This window comes from Hemiscyllium ocellatum, chromosome 25 (assembly GCF_020745735.1).
Source record: "Hemiscyllium ocellatum isolate sHemOce1 chromosome 25, sHemOce1.pat.X.cur, whole genome shotgun sequence".
Taxonomy (NCBI): domain Eukaryota; kingdom Metazoa; phylum Chordata; class Chondrichthyes; order Orectolobiformes; family Hemiscylliidae; genus Hemiscyllium; species Hemiscyllium ocellatum.
Genome location: NC_083425.1, coordinates 15,005,336 through 15,021,143, shown reverse-complemented (window position 1 = coordinate 15,021,143; position 15,808 = coordinate 15,005,336). Strand labels below are relative to the sequence as shown.

The window sequence follows — 15,808 nt, the reverse complement described above, 5'->3', positions numbered from 1 at the left end:
AGCACTAACAACTGTGCTGTCTACTTTCAGCATACACAATCATTCCCATTCCCATAAAAGGATCTGGGCATGTGGAGGGGTACTGACATTAGTCTCCTCAACCACAGTGAGGAGAGAATCCTAGCCTTCGAAAGAAGGATTGTACCATACCATTGGATATGCCTTGACATCTATATTCCACCAACTGTGTGACTAGCACTCCTCATTCCACTACAACTCTCCAGTAACCAACTTGAACCACTGGTCACAACATTTTCCTTACCTTTTGACTTGTAGATACTAGTGAAATGGCCAAGAGCTCAGAAGAAATGGCTGCAGTGCCTAATGCCACCTTGATGTCTGAGATTGAGAGTACCAAGGCCTTGTAAAAAGCAGCAACAGGTTTGTTTCCTGCACACTCCCATCAACTCAGATACTGACACCTCAGTCAGAAATTTAGGCTTAGGGAATTTGGAGAACTTGTCAGTGAACATCTCACTGCAACAGCTGTGCACTTGGTCGAGCAAGAAATGTGCCAAGCTGCTGGGACAAAGGAGTGTCAGACCCTAGGCACCTGCTGAGCCCGAGGCAGGAGATAATCTAGTGGTCTAAAACAAAATCAAAAACATATACAGTGAGGAACAGAAGTGCCAGTCAGATATGTGGAAGCATACACACAGCAGCACTCTTATCACCTCAGCCACCAATGGCATGAAAATAAGGGAGCAGGGAACCTCATGCACACTCCAGGTGCCACTTCCTTACACAAAAACAGGCAATCAGCAGAAGGAAGAAGCACTTGCAGAACCCTCAGATGTTTTCTGTTGGGACACTCCAGGTGAATGACTCTCCACTTTTACTTTGTTGGCTCTGACTTAATCCTTAATCTCCATCAAGGAGTCTCCATTTACCTCTGGCAAGAAGACCATCAGCCTGTCTGGCCCAGCCATACACAAACATAGCCAGGTTGTCTGACCAAACCTTTAGGTTCAACAGGCTTTATTTCTGAGCAGGCTTACCCAAGCTTAAATAAACTAAGACATAATGGAAGGGAATGAAAGATTAAAACATATGGAAGGCACCTTTGGTGGCACAGGTGACATTGGTGTGAAATTGATTGTGTCTGCAGTGTATCTGTGTGAGTCTCAATTCAGCCCAGAATGTAACTGCCAACACGATGCCTAACTTCATGCCCACATAGACAGACCGGCTCTGTCTGTGATGAGAGCTTGCTTTTGCCAGTGGGTGTAAGAATAAATTGGGTTTATAGGGCCATGACTTCTACTGACATTATTGTTCTTTATGGTAAAACATGTCTGTTCTTTTTATCCAAAAGTGCTGATGAGAATGCGTAGTCAGCAATGGTTATTGTTGACCAGTCTATCTGGAAGCACATCCCAAACACCCACAGATACCTCTGTGGACTTTGAGACATGGCTGCTTGCATGCTGCACAAGTAGTGTATTTCTGTTAGCTGCTGGTTCATGTTACTGGTGTGAGATTGATTTGGCACCCTGCTGTACAGCAAGGTGTACGTCTCTTGATTGAGGTCTGCAAGTTGTGTGACTGCAGTATGTGGAATGGCAAGGCAAAACCACAATGCTGTAAGCATTCAAATGGTTGCTAGATGAGAAAGCATTAGGAAAGCAAAGAAGTAGCTGAAAATGTGTTGCTGTTAAAGCACAGCCGGTTAGGCAGCATCCAAGGAACAGGAAATTCGACGTTTCGGGCCAGAGCCCTTCATCAGGAATGAGGAGAGTGTGCCAGGCAGGCTAAGATAAAAGGTAGGGAGGAGGGACTTGGGGGAGGGGCAATGGAGATGTGATAGGTGGAAGGAGGTCAAGGTGAGGGTGATAGGCCGGAGTGGGGTGGGGGCGGAGAGGTCAGGAAGAGGATTGCAGGTTAGGAGGGCGGTGCTGAGTTCAAGGGAATCGACTGAGACAAGGTGGGGGGAGGGGAAATGAGGAAACTGGAGAAATCTGAGTTCATCCCTTGTGGCTGGAGGGTTCCCAGGCGGAAGATGAGGCGCTCTTCCTCCAACCGTCGTGTTGTTATGTTCTGGCGATGGAGGAGTCCAAGGACCTACATGTCTTCGGTGGAGTGGGAGGGAGATTTAAAGTGTTGAGCCACGGGGTGGTTGGGTTGGTTGGTTCGGGCGTCCCAGAGGTGTTCCCTGAAGCGTTCTGCAAGTAGGCGGCCTGTCTCCCCAATATAGAGGAGGCCACATCGGGTGCAACGGATGCAATAGATGATGTGTGTGGAGGTGCAGGTGAATTTGTGGCGGATATGGAAGGATCCCTTGGGGCCTTGGAGAGAAGTAGGGGAGGAGGTGTGGGCGCAAGTTTTGCATTTCCTGCGGTTGCAGGGGAAGGTGCCGGGAGTGGAGGTTGGGTTGGTGGGGGGTGTGGACCTGACGAGGGAGTCACGAAGGGAGTGGTCTTTGCGGAACTCTGATAGGGGAGGGGAGGGAAATATATCCCTGGTGGTGGGGTCCGTTTGGAGTTGGCGAAAATGACGGCGGATGATACGCTGTATACGGAGGTTGGTGGGGTGGTAGGTGAGAACCAGTGGGGTTCTGTCTTGGTGGCGGTTGGAGGGGCGGGGCTCAAGGGCGGAGGAGCGGGAAGTGGAGGAGATGCGGTGGAGGGCATCGTCGATCACGTCTGGGGGGTATTTGCAGTCCTTGAAGAAGGAGGCCATCTGGGCTGTACGGTATTGGAACTGGTCCTCCTGGGAGCAGATGCGGTGGAGACGAAGGAATTGGGAATATGGGATGGAGCTTTTACAGGGGACAGGGTGGGAGGAGGTGTAGTCCAGGTAGATGTGGGAGTCAGTCGGTTTATAGTAGATGTTTCCTACTGCACCTGGTATTCCCAGGCGGTCTCCCATCCAAGTACTAACCAGGCCTGAGTAAAAAGTGAGGTCTGCAGATCACAGTTGAAAATGTGTTGCTGGTTAAAGCACAGCAGGTTAGGCAGCATCCAAGGAACAGGAAATTCGACGTTTCGGGGCAGAGCCCTTCATCAGGCCTGAGTCTGCTTAGCTTCCGAGATCATAAACAAACCAACTGACTCCCACAGCTACCTGGACTACACCTCCTCCCACCCTGCCCACTGTAAAAACTCCATCCCATATTCCCAATTCCTTCGTCTCCGCCGCATCTGCTCCCAGGAGGACCAGTTCCAATACCGTACAGCCCAGATGGCCTCCTTCTTCAAGGACCGCAGAATCCCCCCAAACATGATCGACGATGCCCTCCACCGCATCTCCTCCTCTTCCCGCTCCTCCGCCCTTGAGCCCCGCTCCTCCAACTGCCACCAAGACAGAACCCCACTGGTTCTCACCTACCACCCCACCAACCTCCGTATACAGCGTATCATCCGCCGTCATTTCTGCCAACTCCAAACGGACCCCACCACCAGGGATATATTTCCCTCCCCTCCCCTATCAGCGTTCCGCAAAGACCACTCCCTTCGTGACTCCCTCGTCAGGTCCACACCCCCCACCAACCCAACCTCCACCCCCTGCACCTTCCCCTGCAACCGCAGGAAATGCAAAGCTTGCACCCACACCTCCTCCCCTACTTCTCTCCAAGGCCCCAAGGGATCCTTCCATATTCGCCACAAATTCACCTGCACCTCCACACACATCATCTATTGCATCCGCTGCACCCGATGTGGCCTCCTCTATATTGGGGAGACAGGCCGCCTACTTGCAGAACGCTTCAGGGAACACCTCTGGGACGCCCGAACCAACCAACCCAACCACCCCGTGGCTCAACACTTTAACTCTCCCTCCCACTCCACCGAAGACATGCAGGTCCTTGGACTCCTCCATCGCCAGAACATAACAACACGACGGTTGGAGGAAGAGCGCCTCATCTTCCGCCTGGGAACCCTCCAGCCACAAGGGATGAACTCAGATTTCTCCAGTTTCCTCATTTCCCCTCCCCCCATCTTGTCTCAGTCGATTCCCTTGAACTCAGCACCGCCCTCCTAACCTGCAATCCTCTTCCTGACCTCTCCGCCCCCACCCCACTCCGGCCTATCACCCTCACCTTGACCTCCTTCCACCTATCACATCTCCATTGCCCCTCCCCCAAGTCCCTCCTCCCTACCTTTTATCTTAGCCTGTCTGGCACCCTCTCCTCATTCCTGATGGCCCAAAACGTTGAATTTCCTGTTCCTTGGATACTGCCTAACCTGCTGTGCTTTAACCAGCAACACATTTTCAGCTCTGATCTCCAGCATCTGCAGACCTCACTTTTTACTTTAAGCAAAGAAGTAGACCTGAGATATGCATTTTTGTTCAATCATAAACTGGGTTTCATGCCCTGCATGCAAAGTTTCCCTATAGTATCCTACCGATGCTAGTTCTGATTCGCATTGCAATGCAAGCCTGTGTTTCTGAAGAAACTTTCAAAGTGTATGGCACAGGTACCATAATGGTTGCGAGGAGTTGGCCATGTCCATGTATGAAAGATGCATGTGGCTGATTATCATGAATTACACATTGGAACTCAGTTTGGAACTGTGCACTATGGAGGCTGGTCGCAGCCAGCAACCAGTTGCTCACCACATTACCTGCTCTGACTTCCATATTGAGAATTCTTGATATTTATCTTGTTCAGCATACTTGGCAAGATAGGGAGCTGAATATTAACAAAGCAGGTTGTGATGTTAATAAAGCATTCAAAAAGCAATAATCCCCACTTAATTGTTAATCTGCCACTGCCTAGAGAAAACCCGCCTCATCAATTGGCAAATGCATAGAAGATGAAATGAGTTACTCCCACATTGAGAATGAGTCCTATTAGAGATCTCTGTCAATTCTACAACATGCCTCACAATAGCCATTTTGTTCAGACCACTATAAGATGCCACCCAATATGTAACTCAAAATATCAAAATTCTAATTACCAATTATCTGTGATAAATGTACCAAAATGCATCTTTGAAATTAAGAATTATTTACCTGAAGGAAGTTTTCTGCGATATAATAATGTCATATGTAAGCCTAGGCCCATAACTGTGTGGACTGAGCCATTTATTGGAGATTGTACCAGTAACTGCCCTCCAGTACAGACCTTACCAAACCTTATAAAGTCTTTGAGAATAGTATGTTCTGATCTCCATTTAGTGAAGGAATAAAATAAATCTAGTCATGACTTGGAGTTCATTTACAGAACGAAACAATAGAAATATATAATTATGACTCTATTCATCTTGTCAGTAAGTGTCTCTTGACTCCCTTTTACAAATAAAACAACCTAAACCAATAAATCATCAAATCATTATCACAGAAGATGGGCAGTAAAGCAATCCTTTCATAGCATACAACGTGGGCTTGTCAATGACGTCTCTTTATATGTGCTCAAGTAAGAATCCAATCAAGCCCTCCATTTGTACATAGTTCAATTGTTAATTATCAGGGGTTCCATTTGTTTGGCCTGTTCGACATCTGTAGGATTCCAAGCTTATCTTGGGCAAATCAGTCTCATAATCTGAAGGCCCTGGGTTCAGTAGTCAGTGAAAAAATGTCGGAATAATGTGGCTTTAGGAGTCTTGTACTGTCTCACATCTGGGTTAGGAGACTTGGGTTCATGTCCCACCTGCTCCAGATGTGTGTCATAACATTTCTGAACAGTTCATTTAGAAATATCTATCTTGGGCAACTGCCTGTCTTGTGCTATATGAAACGCATCCACCATCATTCCTGGTGACATGTACTTGATGGTCAATGATTCATCTCTATTTGCCTCCACCTATAATTAGGCTCACATACATCAAGGAAGGAATTCCAAGATTCTGTCCCAACAACAATGAAGAAAAAGGGATACTTTTCCATGTCAGCTTGCTGAATGGCTTGGAGGAGAACTTGCAGGTGGTGGTATCTCTTACCCTTGTCCTCGATAGTTGTGGATTTGGAAACTGTTGTTTAAGGATCTTTAGTGAATTTTGACAGTACATTTTTTGAGATGGTACACACTGTTGCTACTGAGCAGCTGTAATAGACTGAGTGGATATTTCTGGATGTAGTGTCAAGCAGGGAGGGAGTCTGCTTATTCCTGGATGGTGTCAAGTTTCTTGAGTGTTGTTGAAATTGAACTTATCCAGGCAAGTGGGCAGCATTTCATTAACTCCTATGTTGTGCCTTGTTGATTTGGATTCTCTTTAGGGAGTCAGGAAGTTAGTTATTTGCTGCAGGATTCCCAGCCTCTGACTCTTGTAGCCACTGCATGTATCTGGCTAGTCCAATTCAGTTTCTTGTCAATAGTAACTCACAGTACATTGATCATGAAGGATTCGGTGATGGTAATACCCATTAAATGTCAAGGAAAGACAGTTAGCTTCTCCTTAATGTTTGTTGCCTGACATTTGCATGGAGTGAATGTAACATGCCACTATTCAGCCTAAACTAGATATTGTGCTGGGCTTGCTGCATTTGGGCATGGACTCATGAATGTTACTGAATGTTGTGTATAATTTTACACATTACTTGGATTTGGAGAAAAATATCAAAAGTGAATTAACAAAGTGTACTACTCAATTCCATTGCTCTAAAGGTTGGGAAACTCCAAATTGCCCATCCTCTGCTTTTGTTAAACTGCTATATTTCTGACAGAAATCACAAGTGTAGAAGAGTCTCCACTCTACTTCCTTCTATTTCTACTCTACTCTACTTCTACTTCCACTTTCTTCTCAAAACTGGATCAGGAACAGTTGTAATTTCCTGGCATCAGTTTTTAATCCCAAATTATAATAGAGAATTCTGTTTGCACATCACCACTTCTAGTGATTTACCTAATTAAGGTATCTATAATCTACGTGGGTAGCTAGTTTTGTGTAGCCAATTGCTGACAAATTGATAATGTCAGCATAGAACTGTCAGATACAGTATTACACAAATTTCTCTTTGTTATACTTTTAAATGTATAATTTTCTGTTAATTAATGGACTTGTAACTTTTTAGCATGTGTGTTTGATGAAAAGTGTTTGAGTAGATGTATTCACTATGTTTTCTTTAGATTGACAGCTACGAGCAATTATATGAAGAGGTATTAAAATTTGAGACTGTAAAGATACTAGATTCTTGGTTTAAAATTGATTGCAGGCCTTTCAGGCAGGCACTTCTGAACCTGATCAAACGCTGGAGCCTTTTATTCAAGCAATATCTTATTAACCATGTAACTGACAGGTAATACCAAATACCATAGTTGTAATATAATAGGGTGTAATCTGAGAAATGTATAATTTTTGTGGCACATTCACTAGTGACTGTTTCATTTCTATGCTTCATGTAGAATGCCTCCATTTAAAGAAGAAATGTGGATTTTGAATTTATCATGATTCTGTAAAAGGAAGAAGATGTTGTAACACTGATTTAATAACTTTTGACCTGTCTTATCACAATAATACTGATTGATTACAACCATGAATTCCACTGACTTAGGTTGACTTTATGTCTCAGGCCATCTCAGTTTCATGTTTGGGGAAAAAAAAATCTGAAAATCTCAATGTTTCCATATAAATTGTGTGGAGGATATTCTCTTGCTCTTCAATTCTGTATCACTGATTGTTACAATTTTATAAAACCAATGGAAAAAGAAAAGTACATTTTGATTATGTAGTCACATGTCAAATTAAATTTGCGTGATGAATAGTTCTCTCTTACTACATACAGGAAAATTTCTAATTTTTCTATAGATATCTTTTTTTTCTGTTATACCTTTAGAAAACATCATCAGCATATATACTACCCTTTTCCAGCTACTTTCAGTTTGAACATAAGGTCTGGACTCAAAACATTCACTCTGTTTCTCTTGCTGCAGATGCTGCCAGACCTGCTGAGTTTCTCCAGCACTTTCTGTTTTTGTTTCAGATTTCCAGCATCTGCAGTTCATTGTTTGTAATTTAATTACCCTTCCAATATTAAGTTCTCAAATTCGTCATTTGCAATAGAATACTAACAACAGATTACATTGATATCCATGATATCTAATTGCTGAAATACTGCAGTCACACTAATAAGTCCAAAAATGTATGCATTTGATTGTGCAGTTTACATTCATAACCCAGGCATGTTTCTTCATTTTTTTACTAAACATTGTTCTTACGTCACATTCCTTGGTAGCCTCATCAAACAAGGTCCATGACATTTGATGCAATGATATGGTTGCGCAGTTCATGGTCAAGCTCATTAGATTAGAAAAGATGTTAATTGGCTTTGACAGTAAACGTTGAAGGTTTTTCCCTTTTATGGAGGATATCTAGAACTCTAAGACATAATTTCAAAATAAGGAACATCAATTTTGGATAGAGATGAAGAGGAATTTCTTATGGAAACTTTGAAATTCTTTAACCAACAGAGTTGTGGAGGCTGCTCATTTAACTATATTCAAGGTTGAGATAGGTAGATTCTTGAACAATAGTAGCATCAAGGTGAATAGGGAACTCTCAATGTGGAACTGAAGCCAAGATTTGATCAGCCATAATCTTGTCTTTAATGGCAGAGTCATATTATGGGTCAGTATGGACAACATTTCTTGGTTTTTTAAAAGATTTTTTGTCAGTCTTTTTTCTATTCCTCTGGTATTGATTTTTCTTAACTCTGCCCTTTCATTAGAAATACTCCTGTTGGCAGGTTCAGTATGTCATTTCCATGTACACTCTGATGTGAGATGTTAATATGCATGGTCAGTTAAAGAACCACTTTATAGCTTATTAAAACTTTCAGCAAGTTCCACGTTCACTCATGGTTTCAAGCTCCAGCAATTAACTTCAAAACATAATTAATTTTGCTAGATCAGCATTTATTGCCAGAGTAAAAAGTGAGGTCTGCAGATGCTGGAGATCAGAGCTGAAAATGTGTTGCTGTTTAAAGCACAGCAGGTTAGGCAGCATCCAAGGAACAGGAAATTCGACGTTTCGGGCCAGAGCCTTTCATCAGGAATTCCTGATGAAGGGCTCTGGCCCGAAACGTCGAATTTCCTGTTCCTTGGATGCTTTATTGCCAGAGGACAATTAAGGGTTAACTATACTGCTGTGCATCTGGAATCACATGTAGGTCAGACCAGGTGACAAACAATTGCTTTCCCAGTTACCTTCTCCGAAGTCCCACCGCCATCCTCCTATTTATCTCTCAGCCCTCATTTCGCCCCATACAATCCTGATGAAGAGTTTATGCCTGAAATGTCAATTATTCTGCCACTTGTATGCTGCCCAACCTGCTGTACTTTTCAACTGAAGTTTGATAAATCCTATTTTGTTTATTGGCTTTGGCGAGGTGGTCTCTCACCAAAACAGAAGCACATAATATTGCAGATTTGCTTTAAACAATAAAACAAGTTTATTGTGCAGAATATCTGAACATAAAATAGACAAAACCAAACTATTTACACGTAAAACATGCTTAAAGATTTCAAATACAAGGTAAAATTATAATTCTATTAAACACAAAAGCATCCAATTATAGTACTCAAAACACCAGAGAGAATGTTGTTCTCTATCCCACATAGGGTTTGACTTAGCTGTGGCTTCAACTCCTCCTGCTTGTGGGAATCTGATGGTGTCTTCCTTAATTTATCATATAACTGAGCTTAAAGTTTCTTAGCTTCAAATCAGCCCTCCAGAGATTTAAACAAACACTTTTTTTGGGTCTGGAACTCTTTGCACTGAAGTAGCACATTTTTAACAATTCTAAACTATCTCCTTCCATTCTCAGGAGCAACTTCATCCAACTGCCTAATGTATTACACTTCACTCGGTTTGTTCATTAGCTCTCATAATTACCTCTTCATATTGTACTTCAATGAAGATCACCATGTCCGTATAACTAGTGATAAGTTAATTGCTAAAACACTTCTGACACCCAAAACTCATATGTCACAAGTACAAAGTTTCAAACTTTAAAATAAATGATAGCTGCTTCATAACACTATTTATTTTTTTTTAGTCTGAGTACTTTAGAGGCTTTCATAAAGGAGACAAATGCTGAATTATCTAAAACAGTGAAAGAAGGGGATTTGAAAGCCCTTATACAAGTAATGGGATATCTGAAAAAAGTAAAAGAACGACAAGTGACCACAGACAATATGTTTGAACCTTTGAAGCAAACCATTGAACTACTCAAGACCTATGATGTAGAGATGCCAGAAGAAGTTCACACACAATTACATGTAAGAAATAACCTTTTCTTAATTCTATCAATATATCTGTAGACTTTTGGTCATTGCTTCAAAAATGAATTCCATGCTATGTATGGCAGTTTAATTATCCACTTAGGTTAAATAAAAATTAGGGCAGCACAGTGGCTCTGTGGTTAGTACTGCTGCCTCACAGCACAATGGATCCAAGTTCAATTCTCACCTCAAGCAACTATCTATGTGGAGTTTGCATGTTCTCCCCATGTCTGCATGGGTTTCTTTGGGTGTTCAGGTTTCCTCCCACAATCCAAAGATGTGCAGGTCAGGTGAATTGGTCATGCTAAATTGTGAGTTTGGTGCATTAGTCAGGGGTAAATATAGAGTAGGGGAATGGCTTTGAGTGGGTTACTCTTTGGAAGGTCAGTGTGGATTTGTTGGGCCAAATGGCCTGTTTCTATAGTGTAGGTAATGTAATATTTTGTGATAGTCTTTGATAGTTTCAACTTGAAGAACCTATTCCTTTTTTACTGTGGCCTTGTTTGATTCTACAAATCATTTCTCTTATTCCCTTTTTGTTTTTTGTTCTTTATACTTGATTCCCCTTCCTCTGACTCCTCCTCTAAAAGGTTCCTATCACCCTGCCAATTTAGTTGAAACCCTCCCTAACCATTCCAGCAAATACCACCCCAAGGCATCTATCCTAATCCTGCACAGCTGTAACTCATTCAGTTTGTACTGGTCTTAGTTCTCCTAGAACTGGTCTCAGCACCCCAGGAATCTAAAACCCTCCCCCTTACACCATTTCTTTTGCCACATGTTCATCCGGTCTACCTGTCATTTCAAGTCTGTCTAGCATGTGGCACTGGTGGTAATCCTGAGATGTTGTTATACAACCTTTTGATGTTGTACTTTCCACCTTGCTTTCTAACTCCCTAAATCTGGTTTTGGGATCCTATCCCTTTTAACCTTTGTCAATGGTACCACTGTGCACCACAATTACTGGCTGCTCACCTTCCTTCTCCAGGATGTCCTGTAGCAACACTAAACATCCTTTACCCTAGCACAGGGAGACAATGCATCAAGCTGGAGTCTGGTTTGCAGCTACAGAAATGCCTATGCAGTCGCCTGATAACTGAATCCCTATGACTATTGCATTTCTACAACTTTGTTCTTCCCTCGTACAGCAGAGCAAAGTGTAGTGCCACAAATTTGGCTGTTGTGAGAGGCCATTCCTCTCAATAGTATCCAAAGTAATATTTGTTTTTTTCAGGGGAATGGCCACAAGTGTTTCCTTAATTGCCTGCCTAGTCCTCTTACTCTACTTTGTATTTGTCCATTCCCTTTCTGCCTGTGAAGTCTTAGCCTACAATGTGATCACCTTGCTATATGGGCTATGAACGACTATTTCAGCTTTGCAGATGCTCCACAGTGACCCCAGCTGCTGCCCAGCTCTGAAATGTGGGCTTCCTGCACAGATGTTCCTAAGGACTCGAAATGTGCCTGGCTTCCCACATAGAACAGGAGGAACATATTATCACTTTGAGCTCTCCTGCCATGACTTACCTTTTCAAAATCAATGTTTTGCCAGATGTTTAATATCAAATAGTATCAATTTCTCTAGCACCCTTCTTTCCTATACTTTTATATACTACAGAATACAGATCTTAGAAACAATACACCACAAAGACCTCACAAACTATAAACTTGTAAATTTTAATTGACCTTATTATTAAATAGTCAGATCTCTCCCTTGGAACTTCTACTGGTGCAGTAGGCAAGACCATTCCATTTCCTGCAATGTCATTCTTTGTTTCTCCCCAACAAGCAGGAAACCCTTCCAAGACTGATTCACGATCATACCGACTGCAAGGAAACCTTTCCCAAACTACTTCACTGTGATTCTGACTGCAAAGACACTCTTCCTAGTGTACCTCACCATGACATCAACTGCAAGGACATTCTTTCCAGACTTCTTCACCAGGAAGCCGATTGTGATGATACCCTTCCCAGATTGCTTCATGTTGATGTTGACTGCGAGAACATATTTCCCAGATTCTGTTTTTCACAGTGACATCAACTGTGAAGACATCTTTCCCAGGCATCTTTCCTTGACATTGACTGCAAGGACATAATTTCCAGACTGCTGCTTCATGATGTTGATTGTGAGGACACCCTTTCTAGACTGTTACACCATGATACCGACTGCAATGAGACTGTTCCCAGACTGCTTCACCATGCCATTAACAGTGAAGGTACTCTTCCCAGACTGTGTTTCACTGTGATGTGGACTGCTTGGACACCCTTTCCAGATTGCTTCATCTTGACGCTGACTCTGAGGACACTCTTCGCAGACTGCTTCACTGTGTCATAGAGTCATAGAGATGTACAGCATGGAAACAGAGCCTTCGATCCAACTCATCCATGTCGACCAGATATCCCAACCCAATCTAGTCCCACCTGCCAGCACTCAGCCCATATCCCTCCAAACCCTTCCCATTCATATAACCATCCAGATGCCTTTTAAATGTTGAAATTGTACCAGCCTCCACCACTTCCTCTGGCACTCCATTCCACACACGCACCACCCTCTGCATGAAAATGTTGCCCCTTATCCCCTTTATATCTATCCCCTCTCACCCTAAACCTATGCCTTCTCGTTCTGGACTCCTCCACCCTAGGGAAAAGACCCTATCCATGTCCCTCATGATTTTATAAACCTCTAAAAGGTCACCCCTCAGCCTCCAACACTCCATGGAAAACAGCCCCAGCCTGTTCTGCCTCTCCCCATAGCTCAAATCCTCCAACCCTGGCAACATCCTTGTGAATCTTTTCTGAACCCTTTCAAATTTCACAACATCCTTTCTATCGAAAGGAGACCAGAATTGCACGCAATATTCCAAAATTGGCATAACCAATGTTCTGTACAGCCGCAACATGACCTTCCAACTCCTGTACTCAATACTTTGACCAATAAAAGAAAGCACATCAAATGCCTTCTTCGCTATCCTATCTGTGACACTTTCAGGGAGCTATGGACCTCAACTCCAAAGTCTCTTTGTTCAGCAACATTCCCAAACACCTTTACCATTAAGTGAATAAGTCCTGCTAAGACTTGCTTTCCCAAAATGCATCACCTCACATTTATCTAAATTAAACTCCTTCTACCTTGTCAAACTGTGAGGATGTCCTTTCCAGATTGCTTCACCATAAGGCTGACTGCAAGGACACTCTTCCCAGACATTTTTGGTTGCAGTTCATCATCAAGTCATGCAAACTGCCCTGACCAGACAGCGGTGTTACTGGCCTAGGATACTGCTGATATTGATTACTCTTAAGCCATAAGATTATGGGATGAATGGCCTACATCTGCTCATTTTGAGTCTGCTTCATCATTCATTATGATCATGGCTGATCTGATAATCCTCAACTCCAGTTTCCTGCTGTTTCCCCAAAATCTGATTCCCTTATTGAATAAAAATGTCTTTCTCAATATTTAATATACTTAATGAATCCACCTCAACAGACCATTATGGTACAGAATTCCACAGATTCACTATATTGTGAGAGAGAACTTCCTCCTCATCTGTCTTAAAATGCGTGACCCCTTATTCTGAGATTTGCCTCTGATCTTTGACTCTCTTACAAGCTGAAACAACCTTTTCCCCCTCTATCCTGTCAAGCCTGTCAAGAAGGTTATCTATTTCAATAAGGTCAGCTCTCTTTTTTCCATCTTCAAATTAAGCATCAATCTTTTTAACTTCACCTACAAGGTAGTCCCTCCATCCCTAGGGTATCAACCTAATGAAACTTTCCTGGACTATTTCAAATGCCAAGGTATCTTTTCTTAGATAGGCATTCAAAACTGGTCACAGTATGCCAGTTGTAGTCTAACTAGGACCTTGTATAATTTTAGCAAAATCTCCCTATTTTGTGTTAATTTCCTTTAAAATAAAAGCCAATGTTCCCTTTGTTGTTCTTAATACATGCTGAACTTTAGTGCTAGTTTAGTGATTCGTGGGTGATGACACCCAAGACTTTGTTCCAAAACATTCTGTGGTCTTTCTCTAGTTAATATTTAGCTCCTCCCTGTTGAAGTGCATAACTTCACATTTCCTCTGCCAAGATTTTGCTCACTCACTTAGCTTGTCTATATCCCTGTAAAACTGTCATCCTCATCACTTTCTTCTATTTGTGTCACCTGCAAACATGGCTAGAATATGTTCACTCATAGCCATCAATACAGGAGATTCAGTTATTAATTTATATTGTAAATAATTGTTGCGAGGTACACCAATAGCTGCAGGGCACTCTTCTGAGAATGTCCCCTTTATCTCTATTAGTCAGCTAATCCACTATCCATGTTATTAAAGTCCCTTCAACACCATGGACTCAGATCTTATTAAGTAACCTAATGTGTGATCTTATCAAACTCCTTCAGAAAATACAAATATATTACACCCACATATATGCCTTTATCTCTTCCGCTTGCTATCTCCTCAAAGAATTCTAGTAAACTTATCAGGCGTAATTTTCCTTTCATGAAGCCATTCTAATTCTGCTTGATAATATCTTGCGTTTCTAGTTGCATCATTTACAATGGATACTAACACTTTCTCAGTAACAGATGCATGGCTAAATAGCCTATAATTACCTGTTTACTGGACAGTGCCAGACCATATTCATAAGAATGATAACAAAAAAATGTACAACTGTCAGAAAACTATAATCTAGCACTTGTCTTTATAGAAAAAAAAGTGAGAGTTAGCATGATAAGAGCCTTTAAAACTTTGATAATTTTGACAGGGTGAACATAGAATACTTTTCCACTTGTGGGAATTCATTAACCAAGACCAATTAAATATCCAAAGATGCATTCAATAGTGAATTTAGGATAAACATCTTTACTGGAAGGGTTAATGTGGAAACATGCTACATACATGTGGTGACATGTCATTTAGCCCAGCTAAATTTTCAGAAAACTATTAGAATCAAAAGACTAATTGGGATATTGGGTTGCCAGATGAAACTGAGCCCAAGATGAATCTGAGGAGTAGTGGAGTGGAGAATAGTTTTGTTCATAATTAAAAGTTCAAGATTGCATGGAAAACAACATCATTATTTTGCTGTTCATGACGACAGAAGCAATAGGAGAAGGAAATGTAAAGTCTCTAATACCCAGCAACTAGAGAAAGATGAAGAAAAAGGAGTTGGTTCTGAAATTGTATATATGGAACTGAAAATTTAAACAAGGGCATATAATTAATGATATAATGTGATGAGAATAATATAAATGAGAGTTTGTTTGAAGTGTTGAGATGTCTTGGGACAATGCCCTTGGAGTAGTCCAAATTTTACACATTTGTATGGATCAGTAAACAACTACTTGATTTATGTTACATTGACTTGTCTTGAGTGTCTTCAGATACTCCATTCATTTATCTAGAGTGTGGTTAGAATGTGAACATCACTACCAGACGGTATGTTGAGTGATGCATAGATACAATATCGAAACAATCTTCCAAATCTAGTCTCTAATGATTCTACCATTGACATCATACTTTTAGCTGCCTAAGCAGCTTGCATTTATCTTAAAGGATTGAAACATTGCAATAAACAGGAATGTTATGAAGCAACATATGACATCAACCTACAAAAGATTCATTAGGATATATGATAATGTGGAGG

At 41.8% G+C, this 15,808-nt stretch overlaps 1 protein-coding gene across 1 annotated transcript in view; it reads left to right on the top strand.

The window, feature by feature from the left end:
* LOC132827952 (dynein axonemal heavy chain 17-like) overlaps positions 1 to 15,808 on the top strand; it is a 443,350-nt gene that overhangs the window by 116,185 nt on the left and 311,357 nt on the right. The window contains exons 20-21 of the mRNA XM_060844799.1: positions 7,007 to 7,176; positions 9,934 to 10,156. Coding sequence (XP_060700782.1) covers positions 7,007 to 7,176; positions 9,934 to 10,156 — 393 coding nt within the window. The remainder of the gene's footprint in view (positions 1 to 7,006; positions 7,177 to 9,933; positions 10,157 to 15,808) is intronic.